The sequence below is a fragment of the Thalassophryne amazonica genome, chromosome 18 (genome assembly GCF_902500255.1).
Source record: "Thalassophryne amazonica chromosome 18, fThaAma1.1, whole genome shotgun sequence".
NCBI classification, from domain to species: Eukaryota; Metazoa; Chordata; class Actinopteri; order Batrachoidiformes; family Batrachoididae; genus Thalassophryne; species Thalassophryne amazonica.
In genome coordinates, this window is record NC_047120.1 from 65,431,652 (window position 1) to 65,451,827 (window position 20,176).

General features: G+C 41.1%; 1 protein-coding gene across 1 annotated transcript in view; it reads right to left on the minus strand.

The window, feature by feature from the left end:
* The window catches only part of cpped1 (calcineurin-like phosphoesterase domain containing 1), an 80,979-nt gene that overhangs the window by 32,249 nt on the left and 28,554 nt on the right, over positions 1-20,176 (minus strand). The window contains exon 3 of the mRNA XM_034194297.1: positions 555-727. Within this exon, the coding sequence (XP_034050188.1) occupies positions 555-727 (173 nt within the window). The remainder of the gene's footprint in view (positions 1-554; positions 728-20,176) is intronic.

A 20,176-nucleotide genomic window follows, 5' to 3' on the forward strand; every position in this document is an offset into this window, starting at 1 on the left:
TCTGATGGCGTAACTCTGGAGCAAAGTGCCAGAGAGGGACTCTTCTTCATTAAAACGAACAGGTAAGACCTTATATTTACATTTACATTTATATTTACATTGTGTGTGAATTTGCACCGCATGAGGAGCGCAGATTTCAGGAAATCAACTGATAGCATCAACTGACGCATTTCGACTTATAAAAAAGCCTGTAAAAATCCATAAATTAGCCACATCATTGTAAAAGCCCCAGTGTTCAAAGTGTGTGAAAAAAGTAGCGGCTTACAGTCCGAAAGTTATTATTATTAATGATGAACTCGGTGAGTGTTGCACCAGAGAATAAGTCGTAGGATTTCACACGCTAGGAAAAAAAACTGTGACATATTTGGGCAACACAGTACTTGCTCAAAATTTACAGAGCTCATGGTTCCTGAAGGCTGATGTAATTAAAACCAGGAATCTCATTGGAAGACCCACATAGTTCCTGTTTAGAATAAGTAGCTCCTGGTTTAGTTCCTGTTAGTGTGAAAGGCCTTAGGTGCAGGTCTCTGTCTACCTCCCATCTTTCTTCTTACCCAGAAACTGAAATAGTCATCCCCCCAAGCACTGCAGTACTGCTCCACTGTACCAGGGGTCGGGGTGTTGCCAAGGTCATGGTTGCCACTGACAAACACCAGTGGGATGGCAGGATCTGTCCCCTTAAGTGCCGCCTTCAGGTCTCGCTCCTGACCCTCTCTGAATGGTGTGTCTAGGGAGAGAAAAGGTAAGTCATCAAGTCAGAGAAAACGAGTGCCTGTCCGCGAACCTGAAGACGGACTTCAACCGAATAACGGAAGTAAATTAACAAGAACACTGGAGGAACTGCACATCACCACTCTGTAACCAGATTAAATCTCTGCTTTGAAGCGTCAACAGATTGATCAACCAAACGACACATTTCTGATCGCCAGATTCAGATGCAGGTATTGATCTGGGTCGTTTCATTCAGACTGACATTAATCAGAGGGTAAAACTCTCTTTTTAATAAATGGTCCCCCTGCAGGTCGGCACCAAAAGAGCAGTGGCAACATCTGCATCCTCTCACTGGTCCTGCATCATCGTAGATGAAGCGAGTATGACTCAGCCAGCAGGCCCAGTTGTCCATTAACACAAGGCTGAGTCAGTGTTCAATTCCCAATTTCTGCTGAGTGTCAAAGCATCCCTCGGCGAAACATTCAGCTGTACTTCATCGGCAGAACTTTCAACGGCAAATGAGTGCAAAGTTGTTCTGAAACTCACTCAAAGAGACTGAAAAAGCACAAACTGTTGTCAGGGACTCATCAAAGCGTCACAATGAAAATAAACACAGATGTTTTACGTGCAGTCGAACAATTATCACAGTGCTGTGTTCCTCTGCTTTTGTTTGACAGATTGTCAATCATGGCACATTTACGTATGTTCACCCGGAAACCATCCATGCCTGGGAAGCAGCCACGCAAGTGGTCTCCAAAATGTGGAGGATATATTCCCACACTCATCAGGGCATGTGCCTCGCTGTGAATTAATACCGGGACTGAATCCTCTGTGGCAACACTTAAGAAGGCCGCTGCCCACTTGGAAATCTGAAAATCTTCCAGCACCCACCCAACCCCTTAATCACAATTTTGTATGAAGAATAATATGAACCATATTTTCTGGAGTATAAGTCACATCTGTGAAAAAATGCACTGGAAAGAGGAAACAAAAAAGTTCTATATCAGTGGTGGGCACAGCTAACCAAAAAGTTAGCTTCGATAACAGATAATCAGCTAACTGAAAAGTTATCTTTATAAAGCTAAATCAATAAACCACACAAAAATTTATCACAAGCTACAGCTAACCGGTAACTTTCAGTATTGCTTCCAATACACTTATAACTACTAACAAGCTGATTTTGAGTTTTAATACCACGATCGCTTCCGGTAGCATCAAAGTCGACCACAGACCCTAACAATGAGTCAGCACTTCTGTCTTTGTGCACCCTGCCCACTGATGGAAACTCCTGTTCACTACATATTTTGCAGCAGTGAAACAATTGAGAGGAGTTAAGCTCAACTCTGCACACACAAAACAAGCCATTATTCCTTTCCGAATACAGCCGTGACGCAGCGAGGCAGAGGTCCTAGAAAATAAAGCAGTTTTCAGTTATGGTTTTGATTTAAAATCATCAAATTATTCCGGATAGAATAACTTCATTAATGTCAATTCTGTCATTTGTATAAAGTTAAAATATAACACATATGTTTTAATTTTAAATAATGCACTAATTCTGAAGTTTTGTAACAAACACTGACAGATGCCAAAGGGATTATGGGTAAATGAGCCTCTGCTAACACTGATTGGTTGACTCATTCATTCTATTTAAAAACCAACACGTTAATGTGAGGTCTGTGTGTTGGTGTTTACATATAAATGTGCTTTTGTAAAATATGAGGTCTGTTAATCAACTTCAACTTTCAATCAACTTTTTTCTTATATAGCGCCAAATCACAACAAACAGTTGCCCCAAGGCACTCCATATTGTAAGGCAAGGCCATACAATGATTATAAAAAACCCCAATGGTCAAAACGACCCCCTATGAGCAAGCACTTGGCAACAGTGGGAAGGAAAAACTCCCTTTTAACAGGAAGAAACCTCCAGCAGAACCAGGCTCAGGGAGGGGCAATCTTCTGCTGAGACTGGTTGGGGCTGAGGGAAAAAAACAGGAAAAAGACATGCCGTGAAGGGGGGCAGAGATCGATCACTAATGATTAAATGCAGAGTGATGCATACGGAGCAAAAAGAGAAAGAAACAGTGCATCATGGGAACCCCCCCACAATCTACGTCTAAAGCAGCATAACCAAGGGATGGTCCAGGGTCACCCGATCCAGCCCTAACTATAAGCCTTAGCGAAAAGGAAAGTTTTAAGCCTAATCTTAAAAGTAGAGAGGGTATCTGTCTCCCTGATCTGAATTGGGAGCTGGTTCCACAGGAGAGGAGCCTGAAAGCTGAAGGCTCTGCCTCCCATTCTACTCTTACAAACCCTAGGAACTACAAGTAAGCCCGCAGTCTGAGAGCGAAGCGCTCTAATGGGGTAATATGGTACTATGAGGTCCCTAAGATAAGATGGGACCTGATTATTCAAAACCTTATAAGTAAGAAGAAGAATTTTAAATTCTATTCTAGAATTAACAGGAAGCCAATGAAGCGAGGCCAACACGGGTGAGATATGCTCTCTCCTGCTAGTCCCCGTCAGTACTCTAGCTGCAGCATTCTGAACCAACTGAAGGCTTTTTAGGGAACTTTTAGGACAACCTGATAATAATGAATTACAATAGTCCAGCCTAGAGGAAATAAATGCATGAATTAGTTTTTCAGCATCACTCTGAGACAAGACCTTTCTGATTTTAGAGATATTGCGTAAATGCAAAAAGGCAGTCCTACATATTTGTTTAATATGCGCTTTGAATGACATATCCTGATCAAAAATGACTCCAAGATTTCTCACAGTATTACTAGAGATCAGGGAAATGCCATCCAGAGTAACGATCTGGTTAGACACCATGCTTCTAAGATTTGTGGGGCCAAGTACAATAACTTCAGTTTTATCTGAGTTTAAAAGCAGGAAATTAGAGGTCATCCATGTCTTTATGTCTGTAAGACAATCCTGCAGTTTAGCTAATTGGTGTGTATCCTCTGGCTTCATGGATAGATAAAGCTGGGTATCATCTGCGTAACAATGAAAATTTAAGCAATACTGTCTAATAATACTGCCTAAGGGAAGCATGTATAAAGTGAATAAAATTGGTCCTAGCACAGAACCTTGTGGAACTCCATAATTAACTTTAGTCTGTGAAGAAGATTCCCCATTTACATGAACAAACTGTAATCTATTAGACAAATATGATTCAAACCACCGCAGCGCAGTGCCTTTAATACCTATGACATGCTCTAATCTCTGTAATAAAATTTTATGGTCAACAGTATCAAAAGCAGCACTGAGGTCCAACAGAACAAGCACAGAGATAAGTCCACTGTCCGAAGCCATAAGAAGATCATTTGTAACCTTCACTAATGCTGTTTCTGTACTATGATGAATTCTAAAACCTGACTGAAACTCTTCAAATAGACCATTCCTCTGCAGGTGATCAGTTAGCTGTTTTACAACTACCCTCTCAAGAATCTTTGAGAGAAAAGGAAGGTTGGAAATTGGCCTATAATTAGCTAAGATAGCTGGGTCAAGTGATGGCTTTTTAAGTAATGGTTTAATTACTGCCACCTTAAAGGCCTGTGGTACATAACCAACTAACAAAGATAGATTGATCATATTTAAGATTGAAGCATTAAATAATGGTAGGACTTCCTTGAGCAGCCTGGCAGGAATGGGGTCCAATAAACATGCCGATGGTTTGGACGAAGCAACCAATGAAAATAACTCAGACAGAACAACCGGAGAGAAAGAGTCTAACCAAATACCGGCATCACTGAAAGCAGCCAAAGATAACGATACATCTTTGGGATGGTTATGAGTAATTTTTTCTCTAATAGTCAAAATTTTGTTAGCAAAGAAAGTCATGAAGTCATTACTAGTTAAAGTTAATGGAATACTCAGCTCAATAGAGCTCTGACTCTTTGTCAGCTTAGCTACAGTGCTGAAAAGAAACCTGAGGTTATTCTTATTTTCTTCAATTAGTGATGAGTAGAAAGATGTCCTAGCTTTACGGAGGGCTTTTTTATAGAGCAACAAACTCTTTTCCAGGCTAAGTGAAGATCTTCTAAATTAGTGAGACGCCATTTCCTCTCCAACTTACGGGTTATCTGCTTTAAGCTACGAGTTTGTGAGTTATACCACGGAGTCAGACACTTCTGATTTAAAGCTCTCTTTTTCAGAGGAGCTACAGCATCCAAAGTTGTCTTCAAAGAGGATGTAAAACTATTGACGAGATACTCTAACTCCCTTACAGAGTTTAGGTAGCTACTCTGCTCTGTGTTGGTATATGACATTAGAGAACATAACGAAGGAATCATATCCTTAAACCTAGTTACAGCGCTTTCTGAAAGACTTCTAGTGTAATGAAACTTATTCCCCACTGCAGGGTAGTCCATCAGGGTAAATGTAAATGTTATTAAAAAATGATCAGACAGAAGGGAGTTTTCAGGGAATACTGTTAAGTCTTCTATTTCCATACCATAAGTCAGAACAAGATCTAAGATATGATTAAAGTGGTGGGTGGACTCATTTACTTTTTGAGCAAAGCCGATAGAGTCTAATAATAGATTAAATGCAGTGTTGAGGCTGTCATTCTCAGCATCTGTGTGGATATTAAAATCGCCCACTATAATTATCTTATCTGTTAGAAAAGTATCCGACCTTTTTATTTTTTTCAAAAACCTGATGGATTTGAATCACGTGTGCTTGCATGAACCGACCTTGAACCTTCGTGCGCATTCGTGATTTTTTTCACGCCTGACGGTTGCGTCATTTGCTTGTAAGCAGCCTTTGTGTGAGGATGGGTGGAGTCGCTCGTCGTTTTTTCTTTGCAAGGAAATGGCGGAACGACTGGAGCAGCGCAACTGCATCAAATTTTGCTAGAAACTGGGCGACAGCCAAGTGGAAACCATTTGGATTATTCAGACGGCTTTTGGTGACGATCCTCTGGGAATCACACAGATTAAGGAGCGGTACAACCGGTTTAAAGACGTCCGTACAACGGTGGAGAGCACGCCGAGCTCCGGACGGCCATCAACATGCTGAAATGACCGGATCATTTCCAAAGTGAATGCTGTGGTGATGTGGGACCGTTGTGTGACTATCCAAGAAATTGTGGAAGAGGTGGACATCAGCACTTTTTCGACATTCCACTGTGACAGAAGATTTGGCCATGAAAAGAGTGGCAGCGAAATTCATCGGCACGAAGCTGATGACGCAGCAAAAGCAGCTTTGTGATGAAGTCTCACAGGACATGTTGTGGCATGCTCACCTCGTCCATTCGGAAGATTCAGACGGCTTTCAGTGGCTTTTCAGTCGTGTGACTATCCGAGAAATTGTGGACCGGACATCTTTAAACTGGTTGTACCGCTCCTTAATCTGTGTGATTCCCAGAGGATCGTCACCGAAAGCCGTCTGAATAATCCGAATGGTTTCCATCTGGCTGTCACCCAGTTTCTAGCAAAATTTGATGCAGTCGCGCTGCTCCAGTCATTCTGCCATTTTCCTTGCAAAGAAAAAACGATGAGCGACTACACCCATCCTCACACAAAGGCTGCTTACAAGCAAATGACGCAATCGACAGGCGTGAAAAAAATCACGCATGCGCATGAAGGTTCAAAATTGGCTCATGCAAGCACATGTGATTCAAATCCATCAGGTTTTTGAAAAAAATAAAAAGGTCGGATACTTTTCTAACAGACCTCGTATGCCGTTTTTTTTTTTTTATTTGTAAAAAAAGGCCATTTGCAAAAAGCCAAAAAAAAAAAAAAAAAAAAATCAACTTATTTGACAACTGTCTGATATAACTGGGGTCAAAATAAATAGAACACTGCCATCTACTGGCATCCAGACGCTCATACTGCCATGAACACTACTGACCAGTAGATGGCAGTAGAGACAGTGAAAATTTGCCAAAAGAAAATTCCAGATAATCCGTGTTTGCTACATTTAAGATGCGTGGAATTTAAAAAACACAAACTGGATTTCAGACATCTTATATATATTACTCTGGAACAAAGACAACAGGCAGTGTTTGACATAAGCAGTACTCCAAAGAGCAAACAAGAATCGATTGCAGTGATTCCAATTGAAAATAATGGAGAAGCAACCTGGGCTTCTTCTGGCATTTTTACATAAAACAAACACAATAATGTCTATAAACCCAGAGGATATAGTCACGAGAGTTTTAGGCATAATAAACATGGTTTAATGCTGTTGTCTGGGTGGAGCCTGATCAGAGTGTCTCAAATGCATTTCTTCTGTCGTGAATGTACTGAGATTATCCATAATGCACCTGGACACAGCATGTCCATATTAAAACCTATTTTCACTTTATAAAACTTCAGACGTGATGTAAATTTAAATAACTTGTCCAAAATTAGTTTGGTTGTAATTTTAACCATAAGTTAAAACTGTATGCCTCTGGATGACTTGGGTGATATTGCCAGCATATCAGTATGGGGTCAACAGAAATAAGCTTTTTACTTTTCTGTGACCAGTTCTCCTTTGCCTCCAAAGGACAGAACTGGACATCTACTACAAAACATTTAACAGGTAGGTACTCAACTGATTTTAGACTTAATAAATATTTGTAACTGTTAAGCTTTGTTCACCACGCCTGCAAAAATATGTTAGCGGTCTAAAAACTATCGGACCAAAACTTATCAGAAGATAATTGGTCCGCTGATGGTTTTCAAAGATATCTGAAAAGCTAATCTGATAATGAAAACATTAGCGGAACTGTGCCCACCGCTGCTCTATATAATACCCCCGTCACACCTTGATGATTTAGCCAGCGTATGCTGACCGTTTTAAAAACGCTGGCATACATCTAATAAGTTATGGGTAACTTTTGTATAAGTTAAGAGCACGTTGAAGCACGCTGATATACATCGCAATACAGCGAGTACGTCAAAAAATTTTGGGCATGCACATTATCTGCGACACATGCCAGCATATAACTTAATTCCTGCATATGCAGGCCATAAGTTGTAGGTAAGTTATGCGATTGCTGCCACACATTTCTTGTAAGTTACTCACAAGTCAAAACACATCCATGCTGTCCAATGATTGGCTCAAAGCTGCAGTCCTCATGCGAACAGACTGTTTCAAATATTAAAACCATTTACAGGCAGAGTAAATATAAAGTCTTAATCTGACCTGTTTGCTTCAGTTGGATTCATCATCCTGACAAAAACACATCCACATAAAATGTTTTGATTTTGGAAAATGACATCTGAAGATACTTTAATTCCTTGTCGTGGCTGAAGAAACACAGTATTACGTATAAAGTAAGTCCCTTGGTGGTTTTTCTGCTCCAGGGGCGTTTCTCAGCCTGGACCAGAGGATGCCAGTGCTTTGTGTTACGTCATGCACCAAGACAAAAATAAAATAAAATAATGTTAAATTACTCTGTTTGGCCTCCATGTGGAGATGAGACACCGCACAACAGTGTATGCGTGCTCGATGACATGCTCATCAATATTTAAGTGTTCCACCTGCCAAACAAAAGGGTTCTGCCAGTGGTGGAAAAGCAAACCTAGCCAGACTTAAATGTTCCGAGATGCATCATACCGTGCAGTACCGACTCGTACCGCTCAGCGGAAACAGGACTGTCAGCACACGCTGGCTAAATCGTCAAGTAGTGCTGAAGTATTACTCACGCGCTTTTCTCACAAGTGGAACCCACTTTGTGACACAGAGTTTCCCTGGGGCTGAGTTTAACAAGGGAAAGGAACTCAGTGTAGCATATGTGCACACCACAGCCTGTGCTTTTACTTAATATGAGAAATTTTAAATTCCAAAAACAAGCCAAGTCAACAAATAAATGTGTTTTGGACAAACATACTGGATGTTATTTGATGCAGGGTGGACAGAAAAAACAAAAACAAAAACATGAGATACAGACCAATGGCTGGCCCAGAGTGTTGGAAATATGACAATAAAAATGCAAGTTGATTTTATTTTTTTTAAATCAGCTATTTAATTTGGGATTTTCATGCATTATTGTACTGTACTGTTATTATTGGAATTTATTCTTTTATCATTGGAGTTTATTTTGTTTAGTACTTTGATTCATGGGAAAGGTCTGTGTAATTTATTTATTATTAATAATAATTCAGTGTACAAGTTGCATGACCTCCAAAAGTAGTATTAAAAAAAACACACGACTTACACTCTGGAAATTATGGTAATTTCTTTTTTCTTTTTAAACTGCTTCTCGTGGACTACCTGCAGCACTGTCACAACTCGCCAGGAGGGCTGCAACCCACACTTTGGGAATCACTGCTCCATGGTGAAGAATTACTGTCACACATTCTGAAAGCTGTTTCCAGACGGTGATCTGAATGATCTCAGAGGAAGGCTGCTGCACAGTAACACAGTAAGCAAAAATCTTCAAATCAGACAGAGACCTTTTCTTTCTTATTTTCCAGTTATGTCAGCAGACACACAGGATTACTGAGAATACTTTCTTCATGCCCTCTGGCGGGTGAGGGCAACTATTCCTGGGTAAATCAGAATGAGTGAGTGGGACAAAGTTGGGTAAATGCTGAGGAAAAAACCTTAAGACTGAGCGTGTTCCGCGTGCTACAGGCGAGAGCTGCCGCGGGGAAGGGGGGATTATTTAGATGATAATGATGACAGCTTGGAGAATGATCAATGCACTGTACCGCTCGACTTTACATCACCATGGTTACTGACATGAGCCTGCTCAGTCTGCGCTGCAAACCCAAACGTTTTGCTCTGATGAGTGCGGGGCACAGTGCCGCACAAGACTTGTCAGATTCAGTGGTCCGAGACACACGAGGTTATTTGTTTTACACGAGGGAGGAAAGACTACGTGTCGTCTCTTTATACTGTGTTAAATGAAACTGTGGGTGTGCTAAAATCAGACGTGCACAGCTGGAGCTCACAAACACGGGCAACGTGCAAAATTAATGGATGTGTTTTTAGACCAACTGATTCAGTTACAGTGTACTTAAAGCAGAGACAAACTTAAAATTATATAAAATATATACTGTTTATCAAAGTCAGACCTGATTGTTAATTTATTCCCATCACTGTTTGCTCCTCCTCTCATTATTTTCCTTTCTATTGATCTGAGTAATTATTTTACTGTCCTACTTTTAGCGCAAATGTTTCCTCAGATGTTATATAAGAGCCTTTTCTGACAGAACAGCTTAAGACACACAGACAGTAAACACAGAGTGAAAAGCACATTAAAATAAAACACGAGCAACACAATGGAGAGCAGTTAGCTCAGTGGATAAGGAGCCTGCTAATATGTAGCCCAGGGTTCGAATCCCACTCATGCTACCATTACGTGTCCTTTAACAAGACTAAACAATCTGCATTGTCCCAGTTAACCCAGCTGGAAATGGGTACTGGCTTTGGCTGGGGCGGCAACCTGTGAGGGACTGGCCAATACAACACCAAGAAATGGTTTCCACCAGATGAGGTGTTCTTGAGTTTATGTCCCTGGTGGCCATACTGGATAACAGACCATGCCATTTTCAAAAGGAACCTTCCAGTAGCCTCCACCAATACACCACCAAGGAATGGTTTCAATAAGACAAGGCATTCTTCAGTTATTGTGCAGAAATTAAAGGTTTACAGAGGGACACCCAGACGGGGTGAAAACATAATGCCCCCGCCCCCTACTTTAAGTCTGGGCATAAAAAAAGATGTAATTTTTATTAAATCAGCCTGCCAGATGTCCAATTTCCGACACAAACATGGACTCAAACACAAATATGCAAAGAACTTTGACTTTGTATGACAAAATCTATGAATGCAAGACTGAAGGTTATTGTTAAAACCTATGGTTATGACTTACTGGTAAATTAATCAAAGGATCATTGACTAATCCAAACAAGGGTCATCAGAAGAACCCCCTGGTCGCCACAAATTAGTGGGGGAAGTGTTGAGGGATCACCCAAGTACACCCCTATGCTAAATATAAATGAAATTGGTCAATCAATTCTTGACATATCGCGCTAAAAAGGGTGGCAATGACAATATCTTAAATATGTCACTGTAACCTTGAAATTGACCCCAAGGTCACTGTAACTGACTGGTGTCAGGGGATCAACCAAGTACACCCTTACGAGAAATATGAATGAAATTGGTCAACTGGTTCTTGAGATATCGCGCTAACAAGCGAAAACGGACAGATGAACGGACAGATGGACAAACATGCTGATCGCTATATCATAAAAAATTAGCAATAAATTAGTTTATTAGTTTATCATTTAAATCATTTATCAATTTAAAAAATGTATTAATTACAGAAAATAATTAGTTGCAGCTCTAACCAGTTGCTAAAGCCTTTAAACTCCGAAAGACTTAATAATAATAATAATAATAATTAATAACACTAGTATTCGTAGTAGTATGGGATATTTCTACAAGTATTCAAGCAGGTTATAAAGTTTCAGAGTAACAAAAGTAAGTGGAAATTGCTCATCTCTGTCTCTCTTAATAGTGTCAAAGTGACCTTTTATCAAGACACTTGACCTTGTCAGCTGGTTCAGTGAAGCCGCCTAGTGGCAAAAAACAGTTACATGTTTTTGCTCAAGGCCACCCAAGTGTAAATTTGTGAAGTAGGGCAGTGTTCATAAAAGCATGTATCCACACCCAACTTTCTGTGTATAACAAAAAAAAAAAAAAATGAATGGGAACTCAACGTGATGGTAATTCTGCCTTCTGCCTCGCCACACATCCAGCTGCCTGCTCTCAACTCCAGCTATCAACTAACATGGCAAAGCCATGAATCATCCCTCAGCAGTACAGAGCTGAAGCCAATCCTCCAGCGTAGACCATCAATCTGCATTTGATTCACCTTGTTGAGATTAATGGGGAGCAAGAGAAATTGTGATGCCTATGGGCGTGACCCCATTAAACTAACAGGCGATGTCAGTGAAATATCCGCAGGTTGTTTGGATGAACACGCCGTACTGAGGTGGAAGGGAAGTGGCGTGCACGTGAATCCCAGCTTCTCTACCACCAATAGCAAATGGAACAAAACAAAGTAACCTCAAACACTTTTACTGGTGGCAGATTGATGCTGTTTATAACAGCCTGTAAACCTGCCATCTTTCACGGGTAAAATGAAGTGCCACACACTGTATCAATGGCTACCTGACAAGAGAAAGGACAGCTGGAACCATATATATAAACCTGTAATTGATTTTTTTAAAATCCCAAGATCAGTTTTTGAATGTGCTTTTTCTACATTTTTGTTGCTTTTTTTGTTTTCCCTCTGTGAATATTGTATTTTAGGTGTGAGCATACACATCACACCTTTTTCCTTTTTTGTAACACACCATTGTTCTGGGGGTAAGTTTAACAACAGACAGGATCTCAGTGTGCCACATGTGCACACCACAGCCTGTGCCATTACTTATCGTAAGGCATTTTAAATTCCAAAGATAAAGAAGATGGACGTCTTGAAAAACATGTTGGATGTTCTTTGATGCAGTTTGGATAAAGAAGCTGTCAAATGGACAAAGATTCTCCGTGTCACACCAACATGGAGAAGTGAACAGTGGATTTACGCTGGAAGCCACCAGCTTGTGGTGTGAGCCAAAAAGACCGTTAAATTCCAAAAACAAACAAGATGGACAAATAAACATGCTTTGGACTAACGGACTGCTGGTCACAGCATTGGAAACACTACAATAAAAAAGTGAATCCATTTGATTTTTACTCATTTCAAAAATTTTGGATTTTTGTGCATTTTGTAATCTACTTTCATTATTGGAGTTTATTTTGTTTAGTGTACCGATTCCTGGGAAAGCTCTAAAAATAGTTATTAATAATAACAATAATGAATGTGCATACCATGTGCACATACCGTGATTAATACCACCAAATGAAATGGGGGGGGTTCACCTTTGGTGAAAGTGGCTTTTGTCAGCAGGGGGTCTGGGGGCCGCTCAAGGCACCCATAAAGTGTGGGGGTTTTTATGTCCAGGGATGCATTCTGGAGGTTTTCTGATGACTTATTTTCTCACCCCGATTCCCCTAAATTCAGCTAGTGCTTAATGAGTGTTGTATTTGTATTTTCTGTTGTGCATTTTCACCTTTTCTTTGCCTTGAACCAAAATTGATATCAGAGGCTATATGTTTGTTTGATAAGATTGCCAGTGGTGGGCACAGCTAACCAAAAAGTTAGCTTTGATAACTGTTAATCCGCTAACAGAAAAGTTAACTTTTATCAAGCTAAACCGATAAAACCCCTAAAAAATTTAGCGGAAGTTACAGATAAAAGCTAAACTGATAAAGGCAATTTGAAAACTGAAAATTCTGTTTGCTAAGTGATTCATCAGTAGATAGCCGTGTTCATGGCAGTGTGAAGAGCATTTGCCACACATTCGCTAAAAATGATGAATCACTTATCAAACAGAATTTTCAGTTTTCAAATTGCCTTTTTTTACAAATGAAAAAAAAAAAGTATATTTACAAATACAGATTTATATGTAAAATCCACCACACGTTTCAGTATATGGTTATACCAACCAACCAACCACTGCTAGCGTTAGGAAACTAATGTTCCCATAATGCATTGCGGCATGTGTGTCTAAACGCTAAAATCAATCAATCAATCAACTTTTTTCTTGTATAGCGCCAAATCACAACAAACAGTTGCCCCAAGGCGCTCCACATTGCAAGGCAAAGCCATACAATAATTATGAAACACAGTCTACGTCTAAAGCAACATAACCAAGGGATGGTCCAGGGTCACCCGATCCAGCCCTAACTATAAGCCTTAGCGAAAAGGAAAGTTTTAAGCCTAATCTTAAAAGTAGAGAGGGTATCTGTCTCCCTGATCTGAATTGGGAGCTGGTTCCACAGGAGAGGAGCCTGAAAGCTGAAGGCTCTGCCTCCCATTCTACTCTTACAAACCCTAGGAACTACAAGTAAGCCCGCAGTCTGAGAGCGAAGCGCTCTAATGGGGTAATATGGTACTATGAGGTCCCTAAGATAAGATGGGACCTGATTATTCAAAACCTTATAAGTAAGAAGAAGAATTTTAAATTCTATTCTAGCATTAACAGGAAGCCAATGAAGGGAGGCCAACACGGGTGAGATATGCTCTCTCCTGCTAGTCCCCGTCAGTACTCTAGCTGCAGCATTCTGAACCAACTGAAGGCTTTTTAGGGAACTTTTAGGACAACCTGATAATAATGAATTACAATAGTCCAGCCTAGAGGAAACAAATGCATGAATTAGTTTTTCAGCAAAACCTTCAAAATTAGTGCATTACTTTAAAACTAAAACATATAGCTGATATCTTCACTTTGTAAAACAATAGACGTGACGTTAGTTTCATTCGGAATTTGTTTAAAATTATAACCATAAGTCAAAACTGTCTGCACAACTCCAGTGATATGCCAGCAGGTCTGTATGGTGTGAAGATAAATTATCTTTTTTTCCTTCCTCTTCCTTTCTCTCTGGTCAGCTCTCTTCTGCCTGCAGAGGACAGAATTCTACCATTCATGGCTGGCTGTCTGCTACAAAACATATAACAGGTAGGCACTAAATTTTTTTGATTTCAGACTTTACAAATGTTTTTAACTATTAAGCTTAATTCAATCTGACCGCAAAAATATGCAAGCGGTCTAAATCTGGAAAGCTAAGCCACAAATGAAAACGTTAGCTTCAATAATTAGCAGTTAGCGGAACTGTGCCCACCACTGAAGGTTACTAACCACAAGAGCTGTAATCATTTTCAACTGTATTCCTGAGTGAAAGTGACTTAAGATCACCCAGGTCTTGGGTCATCATTTGTTGACTTTGCTCCTTGTGAATTCCTAGTATGATACTCTTTGCATAGAAGTTCATGCTTCCAAATTCAAATACTTGAAGACTACCGTAGTACCCAATTTTGTAAAGTTTCTCAAATATTTGTCAAGCCAAAATCCATAGTCTTGTATCAAAAGCAAAATTCATTGTGAAAAAAATTCCATCAAAGCCCCATTAATTCAAACGAGGCCCTCATATATATATATGGAAGGAAAAAATAATTCCAGGCCATTTTTAGGAATGATTTATTGTAGGGCTATATTTGTATGGTTCCCCCATTGGAAAAGGCAGTGCTCTATGTACAGAGCAGGGAACAGAGAAATAAAAACAGTGCAGCTGTCTGGAGCTCCTGACTGAAAGGCCTTGTTCATTTAATGAGATTGCAACACGGTGATTCTCAAACCCTGACAGGAGAGTCTGGCAGGTTCTCGTTGAGCCTGTCCAACACTGTAAGCACTTCTCTCAATTTCCTCTAATGACTGCTTGTTTCAGTCAGCACAGTGCGTGGGGGCCTCCTGCTGTCACATACATTTCCTACACTTAAACAACTGCATTTTCAACGTGTGGGCCCTCCATATATGTGAGTAACTGCAGCGAGTCGCACTGACGTGTTTTGCTGACGAGGCATCGGCCTGCAGCTCAGGACAATGTGCTACCTGATATGTCATATTGATTCTACCCGACTTGAAATAATTATTCTAGTAATCCATTAATTGATCAATAGAAAAATAATTCTCAACTCTTTTTGCAATTATTTAAACTATTTTTTCTTGTATTCGCTTCTCCAATGTAAGGATTTGTTATTTTGTTGTTTCTACTGAAAATCTAGTTCCATACAAAATACTGAAAGGTTAAAAACACTCTGAACTTTCTTTTCCAAACTGCTCCACACCAAGAACAACATAAAGACTATTTTTGAGAATTATGATGCGTCTTGTCACCAATTCTGTTTGTGATATTCATGGACAGGATAGCGAAGCATAGTCGGGGGTAGGAGGGTTTCCGGTTTGGTGGGCTCAGGGTCTCATCACTGCCTTTTGCAGATGATGTGGTCCTTTTGGCTTCATCGGCTGGTGACCTCCAACACTCACTGGATCATTTCGCAGCCGAGTGTGAAGCGGCTGGGATGAGGATCAGCACCTCTAAATCTGAGGCCATGGTTCTCAGCAGGAAACCGATGGATTGCCTACTCTGGGTAGGGAATACGGCCTTGCCCCAAGTGAAGGAATTCAAGTACCTCAGGGTCTTGTTCACGAGTGAGGGGACGATGGAGCGTGCGATTGGCCGGAGAATCGGCACAGCAGGGGCGGTATTGCATTCGTTCTACCATACTGTTGTGACGAAAAGGGAGCAGACCCAAAAGGCAAAGCTCTCGATCTACTGGTCAATCCTCGTTCTTACTCTTACCTATGGTCATGAGGGTTGGGCCATGACCGAAAGAACTAGATCGCGGGTACAAGCGGCCGAAATGGGCTTCCTCAGGAGTCTCCCTTAGAGATAGGGTGAGAGGTTCGGTCATCCGTGAGTCGCTGCTCCTTCGCATTGAAAGGAGCCAGCTGAGGTGGTTCGGGTATCTGGTAAGGATACCTCCTGGGCGCCTCCCAAGGGAGGTGTTCCAGGTACGTCCATCTGGGAGAAGACCCAGGGAAAGACCCAGAACTAGGTGGAGAGATTATATCTCCACACTGGCCTGGGAACACCTCGGGATCCCTCAGTCAGAGGTGGTCAATGTGGCACGGGAAAGGGAAGTCTGGGGTCCCCTGCTGGAGCTGTTGGCCCTGTGACCCGAACCTGGAAAAGTGGTTGAAGATGCGTGAGTGATTTTGGAACAGTCTTGTACATTTTTTTTTTTTTGAGTGAGTACTATATATCAAAGTACTGCATAGGTTTCATAGTTGGTTACGTTTTGGTGGTGATCTGCACTGGCCAAAAACTTTTTCCTTCAATTGCTTACTTTAGTGTTGGGGTAACTAACAGAACTTGAAGTAATGCTGAAGATGTAATGGGGTGTTTGTCAAGCATTAATAGCCCAAAGAGCTACAGATGTTCTGCTGATAGACTATTGCATCTTGGCTGCGGCAGACCTTCTCTAAGTGAACTTTATTGAAAGGGTTACGGGACTCAGTTTTGGGAAACAGCTGTAATGTTCAAATCAAATCAAATTTTATTTATATAGTGCCAATCACAACAAACAGTTGCCCCAAGACGCTTTATATTGTAAGGCAAAGCCATACAATAATTACGGAAAAACCCCAATGGTCAAAACGACCCCCAGTGAGCAAGCACTTGGCAACAGTGGGAAGGAAAAACTCCCTTTTAACAGGAAGAAACCTCCAGCAGAACCAGGCTCAGGGAGGGGCAGTCTTCTGCTGGGACTGGTTGGGGCTGAGGGAGAGAACCAGGAAAAAGACATGCTGTGGAGGGGAGCAGAGATCAATCACTAATGATTAAATGCAGAATAAAGAGAAAGAAACACTCAGTGCATCATGGGAACCCCCCAGCAGTCTAAGTCTATAGCAGCATAACTAAGGGATGGTTCAGGGTCACCTGATCCAGCCCTAACTATAAGCTTTAGCAAAAAGGAAAGTTTTAAGCCTAATCTTAAAAGTAGAGAGGGTGTCTGTCTCCCTGATCTGAATTGGGAGCTGGTTCCACAGGAGAGGAGCCTGAAAGCTGAAGGCTCTGCCTCCCATTCTACTCTTACAAACCCTAGGAACTACAAGTAAGCCTGCAGTCTGAGAGCGAAGCGCTCTATTGGGGTGATATGGTACTATGAGGTCCCTAAGATAAGATGGGACCTGATTATTCAAAACCTTATAAGTAAGAAGAAGAATTTTAAATTCTATTCTAGAATTAACAGGAAGCCAATGAAGAGAGGCCAATATGGGTGAGATATGCTCTCCTTCTAGTCCCTGTCAGTACTCTAGCTGCAGCGTTTTGAATTAACTGAAGGCTTTTCAGGGAACTTTTAGGACAACCTGATAATAATGAATTACAATAGTCCAGCCTAGAGGAAATAAATGCATGAATTAGTTTTTCAGCATCACTCTGAGACAAGACCTTTCTAATTTTAGAGATATTGCGCAAATGCAAAAAAGCAGTCCTACATATTTGTTTAATATGCGCATTGAAGGACATATCCTGATCAAAAATGACTCCAAGATTTCGCACAGTATTACTAGAGGTCAGGGTAATGCCATCCAGAGTAAGGATCTGGTTAGACACCATGTTTCTAAGATTTGTGGGGCCAAGTACAATAACTTCAGTTTTATCTGAGTTTAAAAGCAGGAAATTAGAGGTCATCCATGTCTTTATGTCTGTAAGACAATCCTGCAGTTTAGCTAATTGGTGTGTGTCCTCTGGCTTCATGGATAGATAAAGCTGGGTATCATCTGCGTAACAATGAAAATTTAAGCAATGCTGTCTAATAATACTGCCTAAGGGAAGCATGCATAAAGTGAATAAAATTAGTCCTAGCACAGAACCTTGTGGAACTCCATAATTAACCTTAGTCTGTGAAGAAGATTCCCCATTTACATGAACAAATTGTAATCTATTAGATAAATATAATGTTGACATCTTTATTTCATCCAGCCTGTTTACAAGTTAGTGGAGACAGTCTGGTTTTAAAAAATCAGTAGTATAACCAGTCATGTATTGGTGAAAATGAGATAAATGAAATACTGATGTTCAAAAGTTTTTTCCCCTTTAGATATGGGTACATTTAGGGAAAATATGGCAGAGATTTGACATTTTGACATAAGAGTTCACTGTGCCGAATTTGTCTCTTCCCAAATGTCGGTGGCACAAGCAGTTAGTCCACTTGCATGCCAACAAGACGTTTGCTGGGAGAAGAACACCTGTGTTCCATTCCCCTTATACACCTGCATTTGCATCAACAACTGATGTGACGTGTGAAATGTCTGTTTTGAAAGAGAAAAAGAAAAATGGAGCTGGTCAGACACAGGGGAGAAACACGGAGAGTTTTCCGCATCAGCAAATCTATCTTCTGTTCTGACAGAATACTGCAGGAGGAAACGCGAGCTAAAGGAAAGACATCCCTCGCATTTTACCTGACTCTCTCCGACCTCCTCAGAAACCTAACAGCACTCACAATGTCACTGAATGATGCCGTTAGATAAATGTACAGACCCCGAGCCCTCCTAAAAATAGGAGGAGAACAAATTCTCTGTATGTAGTCTGTCCTTCAAACTCCTCTCTCCTCTGCTCCAGAATCCCACAGAGAGTTGCATTTTATCTGGCTTCAGCAGCAATTAAACGGGTCTCCATTGTTACAGGAGAAGGACAGGAAAGTCCCAAGATAACCTTTAAGTCACCTTTCTGAATTTGACACATGCACACAAGCAGACACGCACACTTCAGCACTTGCTGTACGGTGCGTAACACCCCTCCCAAACCCTTAGAGACGCAGTCTGAATCCTTTGTAGTGCTCATTAGTAGAGTGTTAAGTCCAGTATGTTTCTCTAATCTAATCAGCGTTCTATCCTCGCACCCGCCTCCCTGCTCTTTATCCTCTTCATTTGTCAACTTTGAAAATACACGAGTGAGAGATGCCACAGACTCAAAGTAAGTGAGGGAGAGAGAAAGAGGAGAAAGATTGAAAAGTCCTTGAGACGAGAAACCATCTCTTGCGGGTTACCTCAGATTAGAGAGCAGACAAGAAATTGGGATCAAAGAACTCTCTGGCACTAAAAGTACCGCTTAAGATAATATGGTGGAAATATACACCGGCCAGAACCAGAGTTGACATGTTGGCTATGCAATTCTGCCTGCTAGACCACTATAAGAGAAGGGAAGTAACAGCATCTGATGATCCATCAGCGTTCCTCTCCGTATTATGTAAATGAAACTGACTTTGCAGATGGCTCTGTATAAGTGTTGTATCTTTGCAGAATCAATGAATGTACCAGCTGCAGCATGCAAGAAGCTGAGTGAAGATCCAGAACATCCACGATTGCAAGTGTAACAGATAAAGGCCAAGATCCAGGGCGCCAGTGAGCTCATGGACTCAGCCCTCAGCATTAAATGGTAAAGGGACTGCATTTATATGGCACTTTTCCATCTGCATCAAACGCTCAAAGCGCTTTACAATTTAGCCTCACATTCACCCATTCACACAGACACGCTGATGTCAGGGTGTAAGTAAGTAAAGTAAGTAAGTAAGGTTTATTTATATAGCACCTTTCAAGATAGAAATCACAAAGTGCTTCACATAAGAACAGAGAAATTAAAAACAGCAGAAACATAAAACCATAAAAACTAGGTAAAAGCCAGCCTATACAAAAGGGTCTTTAGCTTCACTTTAAATGTTTCAACAGAGTCCACGGAGCGTAGGTCCAAAGGCAATGCCATGCAAGGTGCTCACTACACACCGGGAGCAACTCGGGGATTAAGGACTTTGCCCAAGGGCCCTTAGTGATTTTCCGCTCAGGCTGGGGTTTGAATTGAGAATCCTCTGGTCTGAAGCCCAACATCGGTCAAGTTCGGTCCTCGAGAGCCACCTTCCTGACACTCTTAGTTGTCTCCCTGCTCCAACACACCTGAATCCAATGAAAGACTTGTTAGCAGCGTTTTAATGAGCCTTTCACTGGATTCAGGTGTGTTGGAGCAGAGAGACAAGAGTGTCAGGAAGGTGGCTCTCGAGGACCGAACTTGGCCA